The 23,924-nt window shown below is 44.8% G+C and overlaps 1 protein-coding gene across 1 annotated transcript in view; it reads right to left on the reverse strand.

Moving 5' to 3' along the window:
* Nucleotides 1-23,924, reverse strand: part of NUP93 (nucleoporin 93) — a 160,871-nt gene that overhangs the window by 26,930 nt on the left and 110,017 nt on the right. The window contains exons 5-10 of the mRNA XM_070760494.1: nucleotides 21,290-21,418; nucleotides 12,886-12,960; nucleotides 12,649-12,738; nucleotides 10,516-10,655; nucleotides 10,047-10,179; nucleotides 6,345-6,502 (exon numbers count right to left, since the gene is read on the reverse strand). Coding sequence (XP_070616595.1) covers nucleotides 6,345-6,502; nucleotides 10,047-10,179; nucleotides 10,516-10,655; nucleotides 12,649-12,738; nucleotides 12,886-12,960; nucleotides 21,290-21,418 — 725 coding nt within the window. The remainder of the gene's footprint in view (nucleotides 1-6,344; nucleotides 6,503-10,046; nucleotides 10,180-10,515; nucleotides 10,656-12,648; nucleotides 12,739-12,885; nucleotides 12,961-21,289; nucleotides 21,419-23,924) is intronic.

Here is a 23,924-nt window from a genome sequence, read left to right on the forward strand (position 1 = left end):
GTTAAGCCTCCTTCGGCGACTGCGGAACTGCTTGCTGTCAACTTTGCACTGGGCAAAGAACTCTTCACCTCCCGCCAGGCACGGACGAAAGGCGTGGAAGTCTATTGTAGCAGCTGCTACAGCGGAGACATTTGGGGGGGGGGAGGCAGGAGGCAGGAGATCCGGCCCTTCACTTGCCCTCCCAGCAAAAGGCAAAGCCGCGCAGCTCCCCAGCCGCCAAAGGAGGCTTAACCCCACCCCTCTGTCCCACCCATCGCCCGTGGTCGGCATAACCTCCTCCTGCCTATCCCCGCTTTTCTGCCGGCCACGGGCGATGGGTGGGACAGAGGGGTGGGGTTAAGCCTCCTTTGGCGGCTGGGGAGCTGCGCGGCTTTGCCTTTTGCTGGGAGGGCAAGTGAAGGGCCGGATCTCCTGCCTCCTGCCTCCCCCCCCCCAAATGTCTCCGCTGTAGCAGCTGCTACAATAGACTTCCACGCCTTTCGTCCGTGCCTGGCGGGAGGTGAAGAGTTCTTTGCCCAGTGCAAAGTTGACAGCAAGCAGTTCCGCAGTCGCCGAAGGAGGCTTAACCCCACCCCTCTGTCCCACCCATCGCCCGTGGCCGGCAGAAAAGCGGGGATAGGCAGGAGGAGGTTATGCCGACCACGGGCGATGAGTGGGACAGAGGGGTGGGGTTAAGCCTCCTTTGGCGGCTGGGGAGCTGCGCGGCTTTGCCTTTTGCTGGGAGGGCAAGTGAAGGGCCGGATCTCCTGCCTCCTGCCTCCCCCCCCCCCAAATGTCTCCGCTGTAGCAGCTGCTACAATAGACTTCCACGCCTTTCGTCCGTGCCTGGCGGGAGGTGAAGAGTTCTTTGCCCAGTGCAAAGTTGACAGCAAGCAGTTCCGCAGTCGCCGAAGGAGGCTTAACCCGCCCGGTTTCAGTGGGGTTTCCCCGTTGCCCAGGGATTCCTGAACCCACCACAGCCACCTCCGTTCGGGCGAAGGAATCCCTGGGCAACGGGGAAACCCCACTGAAACCGGGCGGTTTGGACTTTCCATTCCTCCAAGTCACTTCGCCGCTCGTGTCCTGGGTAAACCGGGCGGCAGGATACAGGCTTTGAGTTTTTGGCTGCAGGGGGAGGGAGTTAGGAAAATCCTACTTCTCCCCCCGCAGCCAAAAACTCGCAAGGTAAGGTTCGGGGCGGGGCGGGCGGGGCCCTTTTGTGCCAGTCGGGGAGGCGGCGGCGGCTGCAGCAGAGGCGGGCGGGGGAGGCCGGCCCGCCGGAGGGGCGATGCTGGCGGCGGAGACAGGCGAAGTCCCGCCCGCCCCCCGCCCGCTTGGCCCCGGGGGGCTGAAGGGAGCCGGGCGGGGGAGGGCGGGGGCTACTCGGTTCTTCCTCAGCCGGGGGTAGCCGGAGCGCCGGCCAGGCGGGGGCGGGCGAGGCGAGGGCTGCGGGGCGTGCCGGGCTCCAAGTTGCCGCGCTGCCTTTGTAAACCTGCCCGAGGGAGGCGAGGGAGCCCCTTTGTTGGCCGGCGGCCTGGCCGGCCCTTGGCGCGCGGTGCCCGCGGGGACTGCTGCGGCGGGGCCTGCCCACTGCCTTCGCCCAGACCAGAGGCGTCGCTCGGCTGGGTTTGCAGATCCGCGGAGGCATCGCCGAGGGCGGGCTGAGCGGCGCTGTGTTGGGAGCCCGTGCCGTGGGAGCGGGCGGCTTGGCCTCGCTGCGGCGGCGGCGGCTTTGCGGGTCCTCGCTGGCGGCCTCGCCGGGCGGAGGAGGCTGCGGGGCTTTCTAAAGGGAGGAAGAACTTGCTATCGAGCCTGCTAATGAAATCCAACCGGCGGAAGGTCTGAAATTCCACCCGAGGGGAAATGGGGGAAAAAAGCCCAGCCGGGAGCGCGGCGCCAGGCATTGTTCTCCGGACCCCTCCCGCAGCCTGGAGAGGGAAAGGGCCGCTGCGGGTTGGATTTCATTAGCAGGCTCGATAGCAAGTTCGATAGCGGCGGGCGAACGAGGCGAGCGGCGGGCGAACGAGGGGAGTGGGGGGCGAACGAGGGGAGCGGCGGGCGAACGAGGGGAATGGGGGGAGAACGAGGGGAGCGGCGGGCGAACGGGGCGAGCGGCGGGCGAACGGGATGTGCGGCCGCCGAACGGGGCGAGCGGCAAACGGCGGGCGGGCATCAGCGAGGATCCGAGGCGGCGGGGAAGACCCAGGGAACGTTCCTTCGGCCGCCCAACAGCTGATCTGCTCGGTAGCGCGGCAGCAGCGAGGAGCCGAAGATGGGGTTTCCCCGTTGCCCAGGCAAAGGGGAAACCCCATCTTCGGCTCCTCGCTGCTGCCGCGCTACCGAGCAGATCAGCTGTTGGGCGGCTGAAGGAACCTTCCCTTGGTCTTCCCCACCGCCCACACGCAAACTTCACCATCTGCGCATGTGCGGCCATGAAAAAATGGCCGCACATGCGCAGATGGTGTTTTTACTTCCGCACCGCTATATCGCGAAAAATCGAGTTTCGCGAGGGGTCTTGGAACGGAACCCTCGCGAAACTCGAGGGATCACTGTATACTAAAATATCACTACTAGAAACACACAGAAATCTAATATTCTTAAAAACCCTTACATATTTAAAAAACAAGCTTTCACATTAATTCTAATATTCTTCATATTCATTCTAATATTCTAATATATATGTTGACAGCTGCAAGATTATTATATGCACAACAATTGAAGGACACTTTGATTCCTACAATAGAAGAAATGGTTCTAGAAGCTGATGGAGTTGGCTGAAATGGCAATATTGACTCCTTGCTTAGTTGCTTAACGAAAAGAACACAAGTACTTCTAATTTCCACATGGAAACCGCTTCTAACCTTCGTGCTTAATGTGGAAAAGAATGAAATTTAGATTCTGGGATTTACAGGTTAGACCTGTGATGGCAAACCTATGGCCCATGTGGCAGAGATGAAACACAGCGCCCTCTCTGGGGACATGAGAGCCGTCACCCCAGCTCAGCTCTGCCACACATGCATTCGTGCCTCCCACCAGCCAGCTGGTCTTTGGGTCTCTGCCACGAATACGCAGGGGCAGGGCAGCCACGGGGGGCTGCGTGTGTATGCGTGAGGCACCTGCAGGAGGTTGCGGAAGCATGTAGGAGGGTGGAGCACATACGCAGGTGGGGTGGGCTTTAGGCACTCGGTCCGGGAAAGGTTAGCCATCACTAGATTAGACTGATAGAGTTTTATTTATCTACCTACCTACCTGCCTACCTACCTATCTATCTATCTTCACACCCATAGGATTTGAAAACAACACAGAAACTATGTGCTTTACCAAGGTTGTGTGTGTTTTTGTTTTTGAAAGATGCTTCTTGAATTACATTTGTTGTTTCTGTCTACGTGCTGAGCTGCCATATTATTTTGCTGCTTTTTAAAAAAAAAATACATTGGTATTGCTTGTAGCATCCAGAGGGCCCTTGATAAAAAATCTCTTTTGCGGTAATTAAAGCATTTTGTGGACTAGGGATATAAATCTATCCGGATGGCTGTGACAAAATAAGTTGAATTTCAGCTTTCCGTAGTATTTCTATTGCTTTGTTTGAAATGGAGGTGGGGTCTTAATGGAGAGCAAGCTTCAACGGGTGAATCATGTCTTACAGTAATAGAAAAGCATTGATTGTTGCTTTACTCATCCTTATACAGTGTTCCCTCGATTTTCGTGGGGGATACGTTCCAAGACCGCCCGCGAAAGTCGAATTTCCGCAAAGTAGAGATGCGGAAGTAAATACACTATTTTTGGCTATGAACAGTATCACAAGCCTTCCCTTAACACTTTAAACCTCTAAACTGCAATTTCCCATTCCCTTAGCAACCATTTAGATTATTACTCACAATGTTTATTTATTAAAGTTTATTTTAAAAATATTTATTACAGGCGGACGAAAGTTTGGCGATGACATATGATGTCATCAGGCGGAAAAAAACATGGTATAGGGAAAAAACCCGCAAAGTATTTTTTAATTAATATATTTGAAAAACCGTAGTATAGACTTTTCACGAAGTTCGAAGCCGTGAAAATCGAGGGAACACTGTATTTATTTTTGTAGAAATGACTATTATGGTAAAACCAAAAGTCCAGATTGTTGTTAATGTACTGTAACAGATGGTCAAAAGTTCTACTGTAACACATAGTCAGAAGTCAATGCTTCTTTTTTTTTTCTTTCCTTACCCTTCCATACCTTTCTCTGCCTTTTTATTTGCTTTCGTATTTTCTATTTTATAAGAGTTTATAACCAATAAAAAGTGGCTTATATGAAAAAGTGGTCTCTTGAGTCAAGCAGCTTTCTTGTGACAGAAATACTGTTTTCTTGATGTCTTTTTGCTGACTGAACACTGCTGCTCGTGTACAGTGTTCTCTCAATTTTTGCGGGTTCGAACTTTGCGAAAAGTCTATACCACGGTTTTTCAAAAATATTAATAAAAAAACACTTCGCTGTTTTTTCTCTTATACCACGGTTTTTCTCGCCAATGACATCATATGTCATCGCCAAACTTTCGTCCACCTTTAATAAATATTTTTTTTAATTAAACTTTAATAAATAAACATGGTGAGTAATAATCTAAATGGTTGCTAAGGGATTGGGAAATTGTAATTTAGGGGTTTAAAGTGTTAAGGGAAGGCTTGTGATACTGGTCGTAGCCAAAAATAGTGTATTTACTTCCGCATCTCTACTTCGCGGAAATTTGACTTTCGCGGGCGGTCTCGGAACGCATCCCCCGCGAAAATCGAGGGAACTCTGTATTTTATATTGCAGAAACCAACCTAACAATATAACCTGATAATAGGACAGTGAGTAGTCACGTGGATTGTTAGGACAGATCCAAAGTACCTCCCGCCGATATAATGTGGCTTCACACTCAGTAAGAGTGCTTTAATTTTAAAAATAGATATGTTCCAGTTGAAGGAAAAAAATAAAAGTGCATTTTTGAAATGCCTGAACCTTCTGTGAATCCAAGCTGTTTCAGAACCATTAATTTAAGGCAGTGTTTCTCAACCATAAACACTTGAAGATGTCTGGACCTCAATTTCCAGGATCGTCCAGCTAGGGAATTCTGGGAATTGAAGTCCACATACCTTTTAAGTGGCCAAGGTTGAAAAACGCTGGTTTAAAGTATCAAAAGTCTTCTGCACAAGTTCGGAAAACATGATGCTGCCCTATCTTGAAGTTGATTTTGAAGGTGAGCAAACAATTTAAAGTTCTAACAAGAAAGATGGGCTACAAGAATGGTGGAAGGTCTTAAGCATAAAACGTATCAGGAAAGACTTAATGAACTCAATCTGTATAGTCTGGAGGACAGAAGGAAAAGGGGGGACATGATCGAAACATTTAAATATATTAAAGGGTTAAATAAGGTCCAGGAGGGAAGTGTTTTTAAAAGGAAAGTGAACACAAGAACAAGGGGACACAATCTGAAGTTAGTTGGGGGAAAGATCAAAAGCAACATGAGAAAATATTATTTTACTGAAAGAGTAGTAGATCCTTGGAACAAACTTCCAGCAGACGTGGTAGATAAATCCACAGTAACTGAATTTAAACATGCCTGGGATAAACATATATCCATCCTAAGATAAAATACAGAAAATAGTATAAGGGCAGACTAGATGGACCAGGAGGTCTTTTTCTGCCGTCAGACTTCTATGTTTCTATGAAGCGTGGAACTCATTACCGGACTCAAACAAGTGGAATTCGTTCTTCTGCTTTGCGTCACCCCCTGACATCCATACTTGCAAACCTATACCTATAAAGCCCTATACGGCTTAGGGCCAGATTATTTACAGGACCATCTCCTGCCATATACCTCGCAGAGGTCAATTAGAGCACACAGAGTTGGTCTCCTCCAGGTCCCGTCAGCCAAGCAATGTAGACTGGCGGCCCCTCGGGGCAGAGCCTTCTCTGTTGCTGCTCTGGTTCTCTGGAATCAACTCCCACCGAATGTCTGCACTGCTCCCACCCAGCTGGCTTTTCGTAAGGCCATGAAGACCTGGCCATGCCGGCAGGCTTGGGGGCCCTAAATTAACACCAACTTGACCACCTGTATGAATATGACTGCGTGAATAGTATGTACGTGTGTTGGTGAGTTGCTCTATTATGAGTTTTAATTAGGGTTCTTCTTATTGTTAATTTGTAATTTTATTACTGTTGTAAGCCGCCCTGAGTCCTTTGGGATTGGGCGGCATAGAAGTCAAATTAAATGAAGGAAGGAAGGAAGGAAGGAAGGAAGGAAGGAAGGAAGGAAGGAAGGAAGGAAGGAAGGAAGGAAGGAAGGAAGGAAGGAATAAATACTTTCCCCTGGCCTCTTCTGGCATTATCTAAGTACCTTTTGTCTTTGCTGTGCACGTACTCCTGGAACCAAGTTTTGAAATCTCCCAGCTGGTGCTGAGCTAGGTTGACCACTTGCATGGCCGCCATTAAGTCCCCGCAGCGCATGCAGTAGTAAATGATGGCCCAGACAGGATGACCTTCCACTTCCCCGTCCTAAAACAACAGAAGAAGAAAATCGTCCAGAGATTTGACTTGTTAACAGACAGTCCTTGATTTACGACTACAATTGAGGCCAAAATTTTGGTTGCTAAGAGAGGCAGTTGGTTCACGGAGTTGCGCTCCAGTTTACAACCTCTTTCTTGCCACAGTTGTTAAGTTAGTAACTCGGTTAAGTAAATCTAGCTTCCCCATTGACATTGCTTGTCGGAAGGTCGTAAAAGGGAATCATATGACCTTCGTGGGACACTATAACCATCATAAATATGAGTCAATTGTCAAGTGCCTGAATTTTGATCATGTGACCATAGGTATGTGACAACGATTGTAAGTGTAAAAGTAGTCATGAGTCACTTTTTTACCATGTTTCCCTGAAAATAAGCCCTACCCTGAATATAGGCCCTCCCCCTAAAATAAACCCTTTCCCCAAAATAAACCCTACTCCTAAAAATACCATTTCCCCTCGTTAAGGTTAGGGAGCTGGAGATCAGATAAGAGAACAAGTCTTACTCCACTGTGCCCCAAAATAATAAGACCTCCCCGAAAATAAGGCCAAGTGCTTATTTTGGGGTCAAAAATATAAAGCAGGGTCTTATCTTCGGGGAGACATGGTAATGTAAAGAACTGCTATATTGTAACAAAGAGCTTGAATTTAGAAGATAGGTCTTGTGGATAGCTCAGGCCCAGTTCCTGCCCCAAGGACTGTGGATGTGTGGGAGACATCCACATGCCGCAGGCCTGTTTTGCTCCCGGTGGAATCTGCTGATGAAGGCTCCTCTGACCAAGAAGACATGAGTGACAGGAAGGAGGAGAGTGTGGCAGACAGCTCAGAAGGAGATCAATTATCTAGCTCCTCCTTGGATTCAGAACAAGAGTTAATGATACAGCCACACATGTGGAGAGCGATGCATAGGCAACAACAACTGAGAGATTATTATCAAAGAAAATGAGGCCACCTGTGGTTGGGTGGGGCTGTGGTAATTAGTGAGGCTGCTATAAATAGCAGCCTGTGGGTTTGGCCATTGTGGAGGATTATCTGATCGTTGTGTTTTGTGCCTGCCTTGCTGACTTTGACCTTTGTGTGCTGATTTTTCCCCGCTTTGAAACTAAACCAGAGCAAAGTGTGTTTCACTTTGTGAAAGAAGAAGGACTGTGAACTGCCTCACAGCTACAAGCTAAGTATCTCAGAACTGATAAGGGACTTGTACAAATTACCAGTTTGTTTGGAGATGAGTGCTCTTTGCTATACAAATAGAGTGCTTAATTTATTTGGATTTTCAGTATAAAGAACATTGTTTTGAATTTTCAAACGTGTGTGTGTCTGAACTTTGTATCTGTGAATTTTCGGGAGGATTCTATCAGAGACCTCGACAGAACAATAGGAAACACATGTTTAAACTGTAACTGGTTGGGTACAATTGACTGAAGATTCCTTTGAATAAAAATAAGTCTTGCAGACCTTAAAAAAACATTCCTAGTGATATTCAAACCCTCTCTGCCTTTTAAAAAGATGCTTATTCTACGTGTACATATTTTCAGAAATTATATTTGCATATTCATGAATGCAAATGTCATCTATCAAGAGCCTCCAAAGATGCAGGGAGACATTTTAGTCGACATTTCCATTTGCACGGGATGGCCTTTGTGCTGCAGGCAGATGGGGAATTCTTCAAACTGGTATAGAAGAGGATACGGTCAGAAGGGAATTGGGGAACGCTGCTTCTCCCGTCTTCCGTTTGCAGGAAGCTTAGCTACGGAATAGGCCTGGCTGTGAGCAGAAAGACGCCACCCGAGGCCGTCCATTCTGTTTTCTCGACGCAGTTTTTCTGATTCCTCACGCTGAGAAGCCTCTTAAGAAATCATATCGCAGAGATCTCTATTCAGTGCGCCATCTTCCCCTAACTGTGTTTACATTCCGCCAAGGAAGAAAAACCCACTACCTTGCCAAGCAATTTAAAAGAATGCCACCGTTCAACTGATCTCATTTTTAGAAAGGTTCTCCCGATGCTCACTCAGCATCTGGTTCCTTGCAGTTTCTGCTCATTTATTCCAGGATTTTCCCGGAAGGTACCACCAAGGGGAGGGAAACAAAACCTATCAAATGCTCATCCCGCCCCCCTTAATATACTAGGCTGTTTTTCTCATCAATGTTCTTTTTTTAAATGTGGCACTGATGTGAAAATGCTATTCCACAAGCAGCTTGCGGTGATCAAGACTTAGGTACTTCTTTAATTTTTAATTTAATTATTTAATATTTAACATTATTATTAATAGTACAATTTTCATTTTTACTATTATAATCAGACCATTTGTTCTTTCTCTGTAAAATGAAACGCACCCAGACAATGCACTGTTTTCAAAGTATCTCTGCATAATTTATGTATAGTGGTACCTCTACTTAAGAACACCTCCCTACTTAAGAACTTTTCTAGATAAGAACCGGGTGTTCAAGATTTTTTTGCCTCTTCTTAAGAACCATTTTCTACTTAAGAACCCAAGCCCGGAAAAATTTCCCAGGAAATTTGAGAGAGGCACAAATGCCCAGCCAGTTTCCTGCCATTCCCCCTGGGTTTCTCTCTCTGGTGCAGTGTATAGGAGGCTGCCTTGCGCCAGGTGTATGGGAGGCACGTGCTCCTCCTCGCTGCCTCCTCGCCCCCTTTTTTTTTTAAAAGCCTTAAAGTTTTGGATTTTTTTGTATTCTCCTCCCCTCACCTTCTTCCTTCGGCAGCGACTGTCCTCCTCCTCTTTTTCCTCCTCCTCCTCCCACCCAAATTCCGAGCTTTTATTTCTTTCCTAATGGGTTTGCAGGCATTATTTGCTTTTACATTGATTCCTATGGGAAAAATTGCCTCTACTTACAAACTTTTCTACTTAAGAACATCACGGAACTAATTAAGTTCTTAAGTAAAGGTACCACTGTATGTATGTATGTATGTATGTATGTATGTATGTATGTATGTATATTATATACACACACATACACATATATATACACATATACATACATAAATGTATGTATACACAGAGAGAGAGAGAGACAGACAGACAGACGGACGGACGGACGGATGGATGGATGTAGGTACTTCTTTGGGACCTTTTGCCCATAAATAAAATAAGTGACTGATACTCATTCCTTTAATTAAACTATTTGCAAAGTGATCCATCTTGCAACACTCTAAGAATTGCGAACGAGAATTAAAACCCAAACCAAACAACATATCCATAAAGAACCAAAAGCAACACCACGATGCATAATCACAACCACAAGGTCTAAAAACAATCCGCTGCTAGTTTTTTTGAATGATCTTAGACTACGCAAGAGAGATGCTTTTGGAGAAACCGCTTAAGTTTGCAATTAATATTTGCCAGCGGGATTTTTAAAAGAACGAAGCCCCTTCAGCAGTCTTAGGAAAACTAATACAAAGTGCGCCATTAGCAAGTATGAGAAACTCTCCAACCTGACACGTGCATTTTCTGCTTAGATAAATGAATAAAAAGTAAACCAAGGTTGCTAGGACCATGGTGTCTTGGATGTTCCTACCTGCAGACCCGGAACAGACACGGGGAGTTTGATGTTCAAGAAACTGCGGACCAACTGATACGTTCCAGGTACTCCACCCAGCTGAGCTTGGTGCAAATTTCCAAAGACCGTCATCAAGGTATAGTTCTTGTAGCTGCAAGGAATCAGGCATGGATGATCAGTCAGGATAGCGAAACACCCTTTCACTGATTGCAAACAACGCATCAGAATCAGAATAGAGTCGGAAAGGACCTTAGAAATTGCTCAAGCATGATGGAGAACCTATGGCATGTGTGCCACAGGTGGCATACAGAGCTATATGGGAAGGCATGCAAGGCTTTGTCCTTTATCCTCCCAGCTTATTTTCTGCCTTTGGAAAGGCCGTTTTGTCCTCCGGACGCTTCAGGAAAGCTTCCCTGAAGCCCCAGAGGCAGCTTCCTGGGAGTCCACCCCCCCCCCCCAAAAAAAAATTCTATTTAAGGATTGATACCTTTGCTCGAGATATTGCAAGGCCTGCCTGACAAACTCCATCTGCACCTCCATGCTGGTCCGTATTTTCAATGTGTCACTTGCTGGAACTAGCAGAACATCCGTCATTTGCTTCACCATGGCCCACAAGTCAGCGATGTTCTGCAACAGGTGTGGGAGAGACACAGCCTACCTTGAGGCACAGCTTTGTGAAAAGGTGGCATTTAAAAGATATGAGCTAGTGATGGCTAGGCTACAATACACACAGACATATAGCCCTGGTTATGAGAGAGAAAGGAGGAGGGCAGGGGGAGAGAGAGAGGGGGGATAGACAGAGATGGATGGATGGATGGATGGATGGATGGATGGATGGATGGATGGATGGATGGATGGATGGATGGATGGATAGATAGATAGATAGATAGATAGATAGATAGATAGATAGATAGATAGATAGATAGATAGATAGATAGATAGATAGATAGAGTCAGGATCAAGCCTACTTGAGAGAATATTTCAAATTGCAGAGAGAAGAATTGTATAACTTTAACAATGTAAAACTGCCTTGTCATGGTGAATACAGTATGTGAATTGTAATATAACCTGATTGGCTGACAAAAGTACATAATGCACCTTTGCATGGGTGTGGCTTATGGCTTGGCTTGAAGGTATTGTGGCTTAGTATGGTTTAGAGTGGCTTGTGGTGACTGAAGAATTGTTGCTAAATACTGTAACCGAGAATGTAGGTAGAGAATTGTGAGTACTTTGTATATTAACTACTAAGTACTTTGTATATTAACTACTAGAGAGCTACAGTGTAAATAGTTAAGTGTAGGTTTGCTACGAAAGAAGTAAATATTTTCCTAAGAAATATGTGTTTTCAATTATCTTCAAGATGAAGGTTCCTGATATACTGGTCTAAGGCAGGCTAGTTAACTGCTTTGGCTATCTGGGTGGGCTAGCTTCTGCAAAACGTTACTCTAACAAATGATAGATGGATAGATGGATGGATGGATAGATGGATGGATGGGTAGGTAGGTAGGGAGGGAGGGAGGGAGGGAGGGAGAAAGAGATAGCAAATAGCATTTAGACTTATACAGTGATCCCCCGGTTATTGCGTTCCCGATCATTGCGAACGGGCTAATTTGCGATTTTGCAACCCGGAAGTAAAACCACCATCTGCACATGCGCGCCCTTTTTTCTATGGGCACGCATGCGTAGATGGCGCCGGGCAGATCAGCTGCTGGGCGGCTTCCCTAGGTCTTCCCCCGAGGGGCGGGCATCAGCAAGGAGTTTCCCCACCGCCCACGCAAACACCTCGCTGCCGCCCGCCCTTCGCCCGCCCACGCCGTTCATTCTCGCCGCTTCCCAATGAGTCCCGAAGACAAACGCGGAAGTTCGCCTATGACGTTTGTCTTCGGGACTCAGTTGGCAAGCCGCGCGGCTGTTTTAAAACGTCGCCGCCAGCATGGGGGGCTTCCTAGAAGCCCCCCAAACCCGGGTTGGGGGTCCGGGGGGTGCTGGCATGCCCCCCATGCTGGCGGCGACATTTTAAAACAGCCGCGCCGCCCCCAATCTTCGGCTCCTCGCTAGCGCTGCGGAAGTAAAAACACCATCTGCGCATGCGCAGATGGTTTTTTTACTTCCGCAGCGCTACTTCGCGAAAACCCGCTCGTTGCGGGGGGTCCTGGAACGGAACCCTCGCAATGATCGGGGGGATCACTGTATACCACTTCATAATGCATAATGAAGTAGCCTGCAATGCTACACTCTAACCACTCCGCCACCCCGGCATCTAAGATAGGTGATACATAGATGATACATAGATAGATGATGGATGGATGGATGGAAAGATAGATACTGGAGACAGACAGACAGACCCAGAGACTGTTCATAACTAGAGCTGTGCATAGGATTCCTTTAATAAGCTGATTCCTTAAAGGAGATACCACTTTTTTCAGGCTAAACTGAAACCCTGCAAAATAGCAGTTGCCAATGAGCAGCAGAGAGGCACGGGGCTTGTGAGATATGCAAAATACCCTTTTCAAATTATTTTCAGAGCAGGCACAATTCTGAAACAGAGAGAGGGAGGGAAGGAAGGATACAAACTAAAAAATGGTCAGAATAATTTCTGAAGCTAAATTATAAATAATACCTTATCATCCAATTCGGCCACAGTAGCACAAAGGTCTACCAAATTAGGCTGAAGGTGTCCGTTCACAATCTTCTCATTGTACATATAAATCTGAAAAAGAGCGACACACACGGATGTCCAGCCTAGTGCAATTCATTCCCTCCCTTTGCATGAAACCCTCCTCACCCACAAGATCTTTGTTGGAGGAAAAAATCCAGAGTTTCCTAAAACTGCTCTTGGTTCAAGTGAGGCACTCACCTGTCGGGCGTAGGCCATCTCTGTGTTATCCAAGGAACTGCGACCTGGTGGAGGCAACTCACTGGCGTAACTAGGCTGTAGAGGAAAGACAAAAAGGCTGCTCAGCGCTCGGTCTCAATGGAAGAGGATACTTCTAGCACAGGGTTGAACTGTGGGGTCCTAGTTGCTCCCTGAGTAGTTTTCTTGCAGACGTTTCATGTCCAAACTAGGTTATGTCATCAGTGCAAAAGGCAACATCCCCTGATGTTGCAAACTATTTTGGACACTGATTGCCTCATTTACTTTTTCCTTTAAGCAACTCACATTTTTTTCTTTAAAAATGCAGAATTTTGCAGCCAGTAAAATAATGCATTTTTAAAAACTTAATTAAAGCTTTACTTAACACATAATTTGGTGTTCAGTATTTACACGGGAGCCAGCCAGAAATCCTGCCTGCTGAAGTGCTTGTTCTTTAGAACTTCTTAAGATTTTACTTCTCTGCTCAAACAAACCCTACATATGTCAGCCATCACATTTAGGAATTTGTTCCTTCTTAAAAAAGAAAATCTATAGAATAAGATACAAAAAAAAGTAAGCAAGTTTTAAAGAAAATAAGAGAAGGAAGGTTTTGTTGGTTTTATTTGCTGCCATGGGTTATTTGTAAAAATAATAAAGGGAGGGAAGGAAAGAGAGAGGAAAGAGGAGGGGAGAGGAAAAGGGCAGGGGAGGGGAGGGCAGGGGAGGGAAGAGAAGAGAAAAGAGAAGATAAAATGAAAGGGAGGAAGGGAGGGAAGGGGGAGAGGAGGGGAGAGAAGGGGAGAGAAGAGAAGAGAAAGAAGAAAAGAGAGAGAAGAGAAAATGGAAGGGAGGAAGGGAGGGGAGAGGAAAGGAGAGAAGATGTAAGGGAGGAGAGGAGAGAAAATGGAAGGGAGGAGATGAGGGGAGGGGGAGAGGAGAGGAAGAAGAGAAGAGAAGAGAAGATGTCAATCTATCCTTGTTTCTGACAATGAAAGAAAAACATAGGATTCATTTGTTAGAACAAAAAACAAAATACTGAGCAATGCAAGGCAAAATGGTGCTTTGGGACACATAGAGGAGCTCCCACAGTGCCTGTCTGCACATCCTTAAAGCACCCACTTCTTTTTCTAAGATCACATTTGCCCTCCACACCTGCAGCACAATCCTGGCCAAATACACGTTTGCTTTCAGAAGCAAGAATCCCAAATCACAGAGGAGGTTCCACTCTATTGAAAAAGCGCCGGGAAACCAAAAGCAACCCAGGCATCCCCACTCCGGTGTGTGTTTTTAAGCAATGCGCCATGACTGAGCATGATGAACCCAATGAAACCCGGTACCAACATTTCAATGTGGGAGGGGGGAGAGAATACCGCATTCCCCAGCCTCCTGTCAATCTCTCGGAGGCACGGATGGCAAAAAAAAGCTTGCAGCATGGTAAAAATAGCTGTGCCGTTTGTTTTGTGCACGAGTCACGAGAACTGCGGTGTTCAATAAATCATTACAGACAAAAAGTCCAATGGACATAAAAATGAGATATATTTTTTTTGTGAGTGTGTGTGTGACAAGCTATGTTGCCCTAAGTGGATTTTCTACTGCAAATGGGGAGAGAATTCGGCAGCAGGAAACGTCGCCAGCCTGAATGCAGCTGCTTTTCCCTTATTAAGCTTCACTTGTTGCAAACCGCAAGCACCCGAGCATGCGGTAATCCTGCAAGCATGCCACAGCTACAGTGGTGCCCAGGGGAAGGGTGATCCACCCACTGCAAGATTTAGGACGGTGCGTGGCCTATGGAGACTCTCAGTCCTCCCGGTCAGGGCTGCCCCCCCCCCCCCCCAAAAGGTGCTTTTTTTTTTTCAAGAGGCCATTGGACTTTCTGGTTTTTTTTCTTTGAAGATGTTTCACTTCTCATCCAAAAAGCTTCTTCGGCTCTGACTGGATGGTGGGGAATGGAAGGATTTGTATCCCTTGCAGACAGCTGGTCGTTTGCATCCATTTAATTTAGAGGGTCATTATAAGTTAGAGTTTGATAGTTTAAAAATGTTTATAGTAAAGTAAATTTAAATATGCTATTCATTATATTATTTTTTTTTACAAAAGAAGTAATTTACAGACAAAGTAATTAAATTAACATATAGAGTCAAATTTAACAAATGTTTAATAAAAATGTATGCTATTTTTCTATTGATCTGATTATAGTTAGGGTTTTAATTTTTGTAGTAGTTAGACTTCTAAGATAAGCGGAGCAATGACAGCTCCTTGAATGTTTAATGTTGTATGTCTTTGTTTGTCTTTTTAAGAAAAATTCAATAAAAATATTTTTTTTAAAAAAAAAATTAGAGGGTTGTTAAGGCCACTTTGGAGGTTTGTCTCTGTCCTCAGTGTCACCTGAGTGGTGCAAATGGGTAGGAAGCCTTTGGGGAACTGCTGAAAGGACTGAGTTGTAGAGCTGCACTTTCCTTTAGGGCGTTTTCTGCCCTGTGTCCCTTCGCTTTTGAAGGCAGGTGCAGGCTGCCTGTTGGGGATGAGCCTCTTCCTGCCTGCATCGGCATAAGAGCCAGGGTGGCCCAGTGGTTAGAAGGCAGCACTGCAGGCTATTTCAGCTAACTGCTAGCTATAGTCCAGCAGTTCAAATCTCACCACTGGCTCAAGGTTGACTCAGCCTTCCCTCCGTCCAGATGGGTAAAATAAGGACCTGGATTGTGGGGGGCAAGAGGCTGATTCTGTAAACCGCTTAGAGAGGGCTGTGAAAGCACTATGAAGCTGTATACAAGCCTAAATGCCATTGCTTTTCTGTTGGTAATGACCTATAAAGCCCTACATGGCATCGGACCAGAATACCTGCAGGACCGTCTTCTGCCGCACAAATCCCAGCGGCCAATCAGGTCACACAGTGTTGGCCTTCTCCAGGTCCTGTCGACTAAACAATGCCGTTTGGCAGGACCCAGGGGAAGAGCCTTCTCTGTGGCAGCCCCGGCCCTCTGGAATCAATCCCCCTGGAGATTCGAATTGCCCCCACTCTTTCCGCCTTCCACAAGATGTTGAAGACCTATCTATGTCGCCAGGCATGGGGGAACTAACTATCTCTCCCCCCCCCACCTTTTTTCTGACTGTAATACATGAGAATGGTGTGATTGTGCAGTACCAATTGTTTTTAATATTTATGGGTTTTAAATTTAGCTTTTTATCTAATATTGGATTTGTATTCTGTATATTGTATTACTGTTGTTGTGAGCCGCCCAGAGTCTTTGGAGAGGGGCGGCATACAAATCTAATAATAATACTACTACTAATAATAATAATACTAATAATACTAATACTAATACTACTACTAATAATACTACTACTAATAATACTAATACTAATAATACTAATAATACTAATAATACTAATAATAATAATAATAATAATAATAATAATAATAATAATAATAATAATTGCTATTGTCTTTCCTTCCCTTCCTTTCCCTTCCCTTCCCACCATCCAGTATTGCAAGCTGACTATGCCCACTGCCAAGAGTTCAATCCTGATTGACTCAAGGTTGACTCAGCCTTTCTGAAGTGGGTAAAATGAGGCCCTGGATTGTGAGGGGCAAGAGGCTGATTCTGTAAACAGCTTAGAGAAGGCTGTAAAAGCAGTACGAAAAGCTGTGTAGGTTTAAATGCTATTGCTATCTCAAACTGAAGTGATAATGGTTCCTGCAATCTTGCAATTTTCCTGGAAATCTGTTCATAGTCCCGCACCGTTTGAAGGTTGTTCATCCCAAAGTGCATCGCTAAAATTCCCACAGTACTTTTCTATTTGTGGCAGGCCAAAGCCTCCAACTCAAAATGATGGCTTCGGCTTGACGGGGAAGGCAAAGAAGTTCGTAAAAATGGGGCAAGGTTTACTTAACAGCCATCTCGCTGAGCAACGTAGGGCTCCCTTGTGGTCGTCCTAAGCTAAGGACAGTCTGTTATTGCCACAAAAAAAGGTAGAAGAAACGGACAAACTGGGAAGACGGCGGGAGAGAAGTGAAAGCAGCAGACCCAAGAAATGGGATTCTTGATCTGTGCATTATTATTAGACTGCGCAGTTCAGTTAAAATAAGTCGCGGGGTATTTTCCCTTTTAACCAGCTGGTAGGCCTTTCCGTTTAGGGAGCTGTGCAAACTTCAAAAGGAAGCAGGATCTGTAGGTTGCTTTCTTTGAACTACAAAGACCGTGTTGGTAATTGACTTTATTTAAGTATAATGTGTGGGGGTATATTTAAAAAAAACAACAACCACCATCCAATGCTTGGAAATTGGCTCCCTTGCTGACCTGCCTCCCGCGGCGTTTGGATCTGTGCTTTTCAGCTGATTTTTCCAACTCTGGGGTATCAATTAAAGCCCTATTATATCTAAAGGATAAGAATCTCTCTCTCTCTTTCTCACTATATCTCTCTTTCTCTATATTTCCCTCCTTACAAAAGAACAGAAGTGCAAATTTGCAATGGAGAAATTAAACCACCGGCTTTCAACGCAGCAGATGTACTTCAAACCTCCTGGGCTTTTTGACTCTGAAGCCGAGAACAAAAACGTCCTACCAAGGGTTTCTAAATGCTCTTGCAGCGACAAACCAAATATCGTAGCGGGCACGGCACTAAGGGAATGAAAGAGGAGGACGACAGATCACGTTGCAATCTCTTTAACCATTGGGAGAGTCGGAATGGAGCGGGCTTCCTCGATGCTATTTCTCCCCCGTCCCCTTTCTCTGAGATTCTTCCAAAAACCTGGCAGGGACCTTTGAATATTGGATCACAGAGTGACAAGCAACACGTTTGACCGGCTCGGAAGGAAAGTTCAGAATCGCAGAATTTTGAAAGGAAGGTTCGCCAAAGCCTGAAAGGAGCTGAAAGTTGCTTGCCAAAACAGCTTGCCAAATCCATTAAGCTCAGCCACTGCAGAGCACTCAGAGATCCTACCTACTTTCCAGGACCATGACTTGAAGAAGAAGAAAAAAAACATGGACCTTCACTGCGGCTTATACAAGTTGTCAGCACAACAATTCAAGACCTAAAATGGTCACCTAACATCAAAAACATCATCAAAAAAGCACAACAAAGAATGTTCTTTCTGCGCCAGCTCAGGAAGCTCAAACTGCCCAAGGAGCTGCTGATACAGTTCTACAGAGGAATCATTGAGTCTGTCATTTGCACCTCTATCACTGTCTGGTTTGGTGCTGCAACCCAACAGGACCGACACAGACTTCAGAGGACAATCAGAACTGCAGAAAAAGCAATGGCTGCCAACCTGCCTTCCATTGAGGACCTGTAGACTGCACGAGTCAAAAAGAGGGCGGGGAAAATATTTACTGACCCCTCAAATCCTGGACACAAATTGTTTCAACTCCTACCCTCAAAACGTCGCTACAGAGCACTGCACACCAAGACAACTAGACACAAGAACAGTTTTTTCCCTGAACGCCATCACTCTACTAAACAAATAATTCCCTCAACACTGTCAGACTTTCTACTAAATCTGCACTTCTATTCTACTAGTTTTTCTCCTCATTCCTATCACCCATTTCCTCCCATGTTGACTGTATGACTGTAACTTGTTGCTTGTATCCTAAGATTTTTATTAATATTGCTTCTTCATTGCTTATTTGACCCCTATGACAATCATTAAGTGTCGTACCACATGATTCTTGACAAACGTATATTTTATTTTATGTACGCTGAGAGCATATGCACCAGGACAAATTCCTTGTGTGTCCAATCGCACTTGGCCAATAAAATTCTATTCTATTCTATTTCCAAGCAAGGAACACATCCAGGAAACATAAAGAAGGAACTTTGAAGGAAGAGGACAAAAATCCGGCAACTGGCTGAGACATTCGATTGTTACTATTTTGAAGACTCTTAGCCGATTCCCGCAAACGTTTCTAAATGAAGAGCATTTTAAATAGAAAATGGAGATGGGGGGGGGGGCTATAACTAGGGATATGTACTTATTTTTTATTAGTAGTAGTATTAATGATAATAATAATTAATAATAATCATAAGAGCCGGGGTGCACAGTGGTTAGAGTGCAGGACTGCAGGCTACTTCAGCTGACTGCTAGCTGTAGCTCATCAGTTCAAATCTCGCCAGCGGCTCAAGATTCACTCAGCCTTCCATCTTTCAAAATGAGGACCCAGATTGTTGGGGGCAAGAAGCTGATTAGAGAGGGCTGTAAAAGTACTATGAAGGGGTGCATAAGTCTAAATCCATTACTATTGTCATTGGGACACTTGGCACCATGTCCAAGAATTTTACAAAACACATCAAGAAATTGAAGCTTACTGCAATAATTCTGGTAGAATTGCAAAAACCTGCGCTACTCTGTATTTATCTTACAATGGATATATGTTTATCCCAGTCATGTTTAAATTCAGTTACTGTGGATTTACCAACCACGTCTGCTGGAAATTTGTTCCAAGGATCTACTACTCTTTCAGTAAAATAATATTTTCTCATGTTGCTTTTGATCTTTCCCCCAACTAACTTCAGATTGTGTCCCCTTGTTCTTGTATTCACTTTCCTATTAAAAACACTTCACTCCTGGAACCTTATTTAACCCTTTAACATATTTAAATGTTTCGATCATGTCCCCCCTTTTCCTTCTGTCCTCCAGACTATACAGATTGAGTTCATGAAGTCTTTCCTGATACGTTTTATGCTGAAGACCTTCCACCATTCTTGTAGCCCGTCTTTGGACCCGTTCAATTTTGTCAATATCTTTTTGTAGGTGAGGTCTCCAGAACTGAACACAGTATTCCAAATGTGGTCTCACCAGCGCTCTATATAAGGGGATCACAATCTCCCTCTTCCTGCTTGTTATACCTCTAGCTATGCAGCCAAGCATCCTACTTGCTTTTCCTACTTCCCGACCACACTGCTCACACGCTCTGAACATCATATATTTTACAAAATGTAAAAGCTAGGATGGTGGCAGCAACCCATCTGAACCATCAGCACCAGTCAGTAGTATTTGTGACAATGTTTAGTTGACTGAGTTTTATGTTTAATGAATAAAAGTGATAATAATAGTAAATATCTAGAGGCAATGGATATAAATATTTTTTTTGAACTGCAGGAGCAGATTATAGAGAATAAGAGATTCAAAAGCTGAATAGCCTTCTGCCTCACATATATTTAATAATAATAATTATTAAATTATTATATCCCAGTGACTAGTTGGGTCGCACAGAGTCAGCCTTCTCCAGGTCCCATCAGCCAAAAAATGCTGACTGGTGGGTCCGCGGGGAAAGGCCTTCTCTGTTCCGGCCCCAGTCCTCTGGAACCAACTCCCTCCGGAGATTCGTACCGCCCCCACTCTCCTCGCCTTTCAAAAGGAGTTGAAAACACATCTATGCCAGAAGGCCTGGGGCCGTAAGCAATAGTTTTCGCTCTGGCCAGTGGTGTGAATGAGGGATAATTAACTGTTTTATATTGGGTTTTTAAATTTTTCTTAACCTTTTTAACTGTTCATAATTAACTATTTATAATTATCTTATTATTACATTGTATTTTATCCTTGTTTGCTGCCCCAAGCCCATGAGGAGGAGAATTATAAATCAAATAAATTAGATAGATAGGTATGTAGGTATGTAGGTAGGTAGGTAGGTAGGTAGGTAGATAGATAGATAGATAGATAGATAGATAGATAGATAGATAGATAGATAGATAGATAGATAGATAGATGATAGATAGATAGATGATGATAGATAGATAGATAGATGATAGATAGATAGATTGATAGAAGACAGACAGATAGATAGATAGATAGATAGATAGATAGATAGATAGATAGATAGATAGATAGATAGATAGATGATAGATAGATGATAGATAGATGATAGATAGATAGATAGATAGATAGATAGATAGAAGATAGATAGATAGATAGATAGATAGATAGATAGATGATAGAGAGATGATAGAGAGATGATAGAGAGATGATAGATAGATAGATAGATAGATAGATAGATAGATAGATAGATAGATAGATGATAGATAGATGATAGAGAGATGATAGATAGATGATAGATAGATAGATAGATAGATAGATAGATAGATAGATAGATAGATAGATAGATAGATTGATAGATTGATTGATTGATAGATAGATGTTACTGGCGACATAAAAATAAAGAAAACAGCTGAATAAATCATGGGGAAAATAGGCTCCGTGTTAGCAGTGGCAGAATTCAGCTTTTCTCAACCTACATTTCTGAGTTGCTCAGAAAACAAGTAATTTCATTATTTCATTGCAAGGAAGGATGAACAAACTTGCACATTTTAAAATTACTTTTAAAAAACAAACAAATCTGAAGGCAAACAAATAGCTGGTTAATTCAAGCCAATAATTTTAGCTGCTCCAGACCCCCCGCCCCACCCCAAATACCTCATTTTCCTGGGTGAAATCCAGGGTGTCTTCTCCGGAAGCCAGCAGCGTATGAAGGATACGTTGCTTCACCTGTTCCCACTCCACCAGCATTGATTCTCGATGATATTCTTCTGCCATGGCAAAGGTCTGGGAAGAAATTGATAAAGAGGAAAGAACAAACCACCACCCCAACTTCAGTGAAAGCCTGGTAGTTACAAAGAAGCTATAAAATGTTTCGGTTTACCATCCGCTGAGGAACTCAAAAGAATAATCTGGCCGGACTACTGGACATCCATGGAGGTTCTTGTTCATCCAGGTAAAGTGCCTTCCAAAGATGTTTTTAATTTTTATATATTACTGGTTTAGGACCAGATTATTTGCGGGACCGTCTTCTGCCTCATACGTCCCAGCGACCAATGAGAGCCCACAGGGTTGGCCTTCTCCAGGTCCCATCAGGCAAAATATGCCTGCTGGCGAGGCTGCGAGGAAGGGCCTTCTCTGTGGTGGCTCCGGTCCTCTGGAACCAATTCCCTCCAGAGATTCGCATGGCCCCTACCTTCCTGGCCTTTCGGAAGGCCTTAAAAACACGGCTTTGCTGGCAGGCCTGGGGCCGTTGAGTGTTATACTCTGCTGCAGCCAGTAGTTATGAATGATTGATATATTGGGGTTTTAAACAGTATTTTTATTATTGTATTTTTAATTGTTGTATGTCTTCCTGAGTCTATCTGGAGATGGGTGGGCTATAAATTTAAGAATGAATGAATGAATGAATGAATGAATGAATGAATGAATGAATGAATGAATGTATTTGTTGATTGACTGGTTGGTTGGTTGGTTGGTTGGTTGGTTGGTTGGTTGGTTGGTTGGTTGGTTGGTTGGTTGGTTGGTTGGTTGGTTGGTTGATTAATTTAAAAACTCCATATGAGCGGAGACTGGCCCTGCAGTCAAACTACAGCTTGTGTCCTCATAAACTGTATCTTCCATATGGGTTCACGGATCCATCTCATAACCGTTTACCTGATAAAAGTACCTGGGAAAACCCTCCAATCTTTTTAATGTACAATTAATGTTATTGGATCAATCCAATGTAGTGCCTTCAAAAATTAGGCAGGTTTTAGCCGTCCACTGCCAATACACCAACTAATTACAATACAGTGGTCCCCCGCGTTTCGCGATCTCGAGCATTGCGAAACGCTATATAGCGATTTTTCAACCCAGAAGTAAAAACACCATCTGCGCATGCACGCCCTTTTTTCTATGGCCACGCATGCGTAGATGGCGCCGGGCAGATCAGCTGCTGGGCGGCTTCCCTGGGTCTTCCCCCTCTTGCTGGCGGGAGGGCGAGCGGCGGGCATCAGCGAGGAGTTTGTGTGGGCGGCGGGGAAACCCCAGCGCCGCTTCCCAGCTGAGTCCTGAAGCCAAACGCGGAAGTTCGCTTCAGGACTCAGCTGGGAAGCGGCGCGAGCGAACGGCGGGGGCGGGCAAAGGGCGGGCACGCGGGCAAGCAGGCGGCGGACAAGCGGCGGGCGGACAAGCGGCCGGCGCGGCAGCAGCGAGGAGTTTGCGTGGGCGGCGGGGAAACCCCAATCTTCGGCTCCTCGCTGCTGCGGCGGAAGTAAAAACACCATCTGCGCATGCGCAGATGGTGTTTTTACTTCCGCACCGCTACTTCGCGAAAAACCGATCATTGCGAGGGGTCCTGGAACGGAACCCTCGCGATAATCGGGGGACCACTGTATTATCTTATCTTTTTTGTTTTGCTTCGAATGCTTCTTAGTTCAATGCTGGCCTGTGGCTATAATAAAATTGCCACTACTCTGATTTTATTTAAAAAGGCAACTGGACTTTCTGGTTTTTCTGTAGGACAGTCTCCCATTCTAACTGACTGGCGAGGGATGAAATGAAATTCCCTACCAGTTAATTGGTATGGAAGAATTTTCTTGGATGAGAAATATCTTTTTTTTAAAAGATCAGAAAGCCCAGTTGCCCTTAGAATAAAAGCAGCTTTGAGACCAGGTACTGGACACTAAGCTTCCAGTTTCCCAAATGTGCTTACAATAATAATTATAATTTAACTAAGTTGAAAGGGACCTTTGGGGGTCTTCTAGCCCAATCCCTGCTCAGGCAGGAAAACTTACACCACTTCAGACAAATGGTCATCCAATCTCTTCTTTAAAACTTCCAGTGTTGGAGCATCCAGAACTTCTGGAGGCAAGTCGTTCCACTGATCAATTGTTCTAACTGTTAGAAAATTTCTCCTTAGTTCTAAGTTGCTTCTCTCCTTGTTTAGTTTCCACACATTGCTCCTTTTTCTATCCTCAGGTGCTTTGGAGAATAGCTTGACTCCCTCTTCTTTGTGGCAGCCCCTGAGATATTGGAACATGGTCATCATGTCTCCCTTAGTCCTTCTTTTCATTAAACTAGACATACCCAGTTCCTGCAACCGTTCTTCATATGTTTTCTCCTGGAGTCTCCTAATCATCTTTGCTGCTCTTCTATGAACTCTTTCTAGAGTCTCAACATATTTTGTACGTCGCTGTGACCAAAATTGGATGCAGTATTCCAAATGTGACCTTACCAAGGCATTATAAAATGTATATTAAGATTAACCTTCTCCCTAATTCTAAACCTCACTGCCCATCAATTCCAAAGC

This window comes from Erythrolamprus reginae, chromosome 9 (genome assembly GCF_031021105.1).
Source record: "Erythrolamprus reginae isolate rEryReg1 chromosome 9, rEryReg1.hap1, whole genome shotgun sequence".
Taxonomy (NCBI): Eukaryota; Metazoa; Chordata; class Lepidosauria; order Squamata; family Dipsadidae; genus Erythrolamprus; species Erythrolamprus reginae.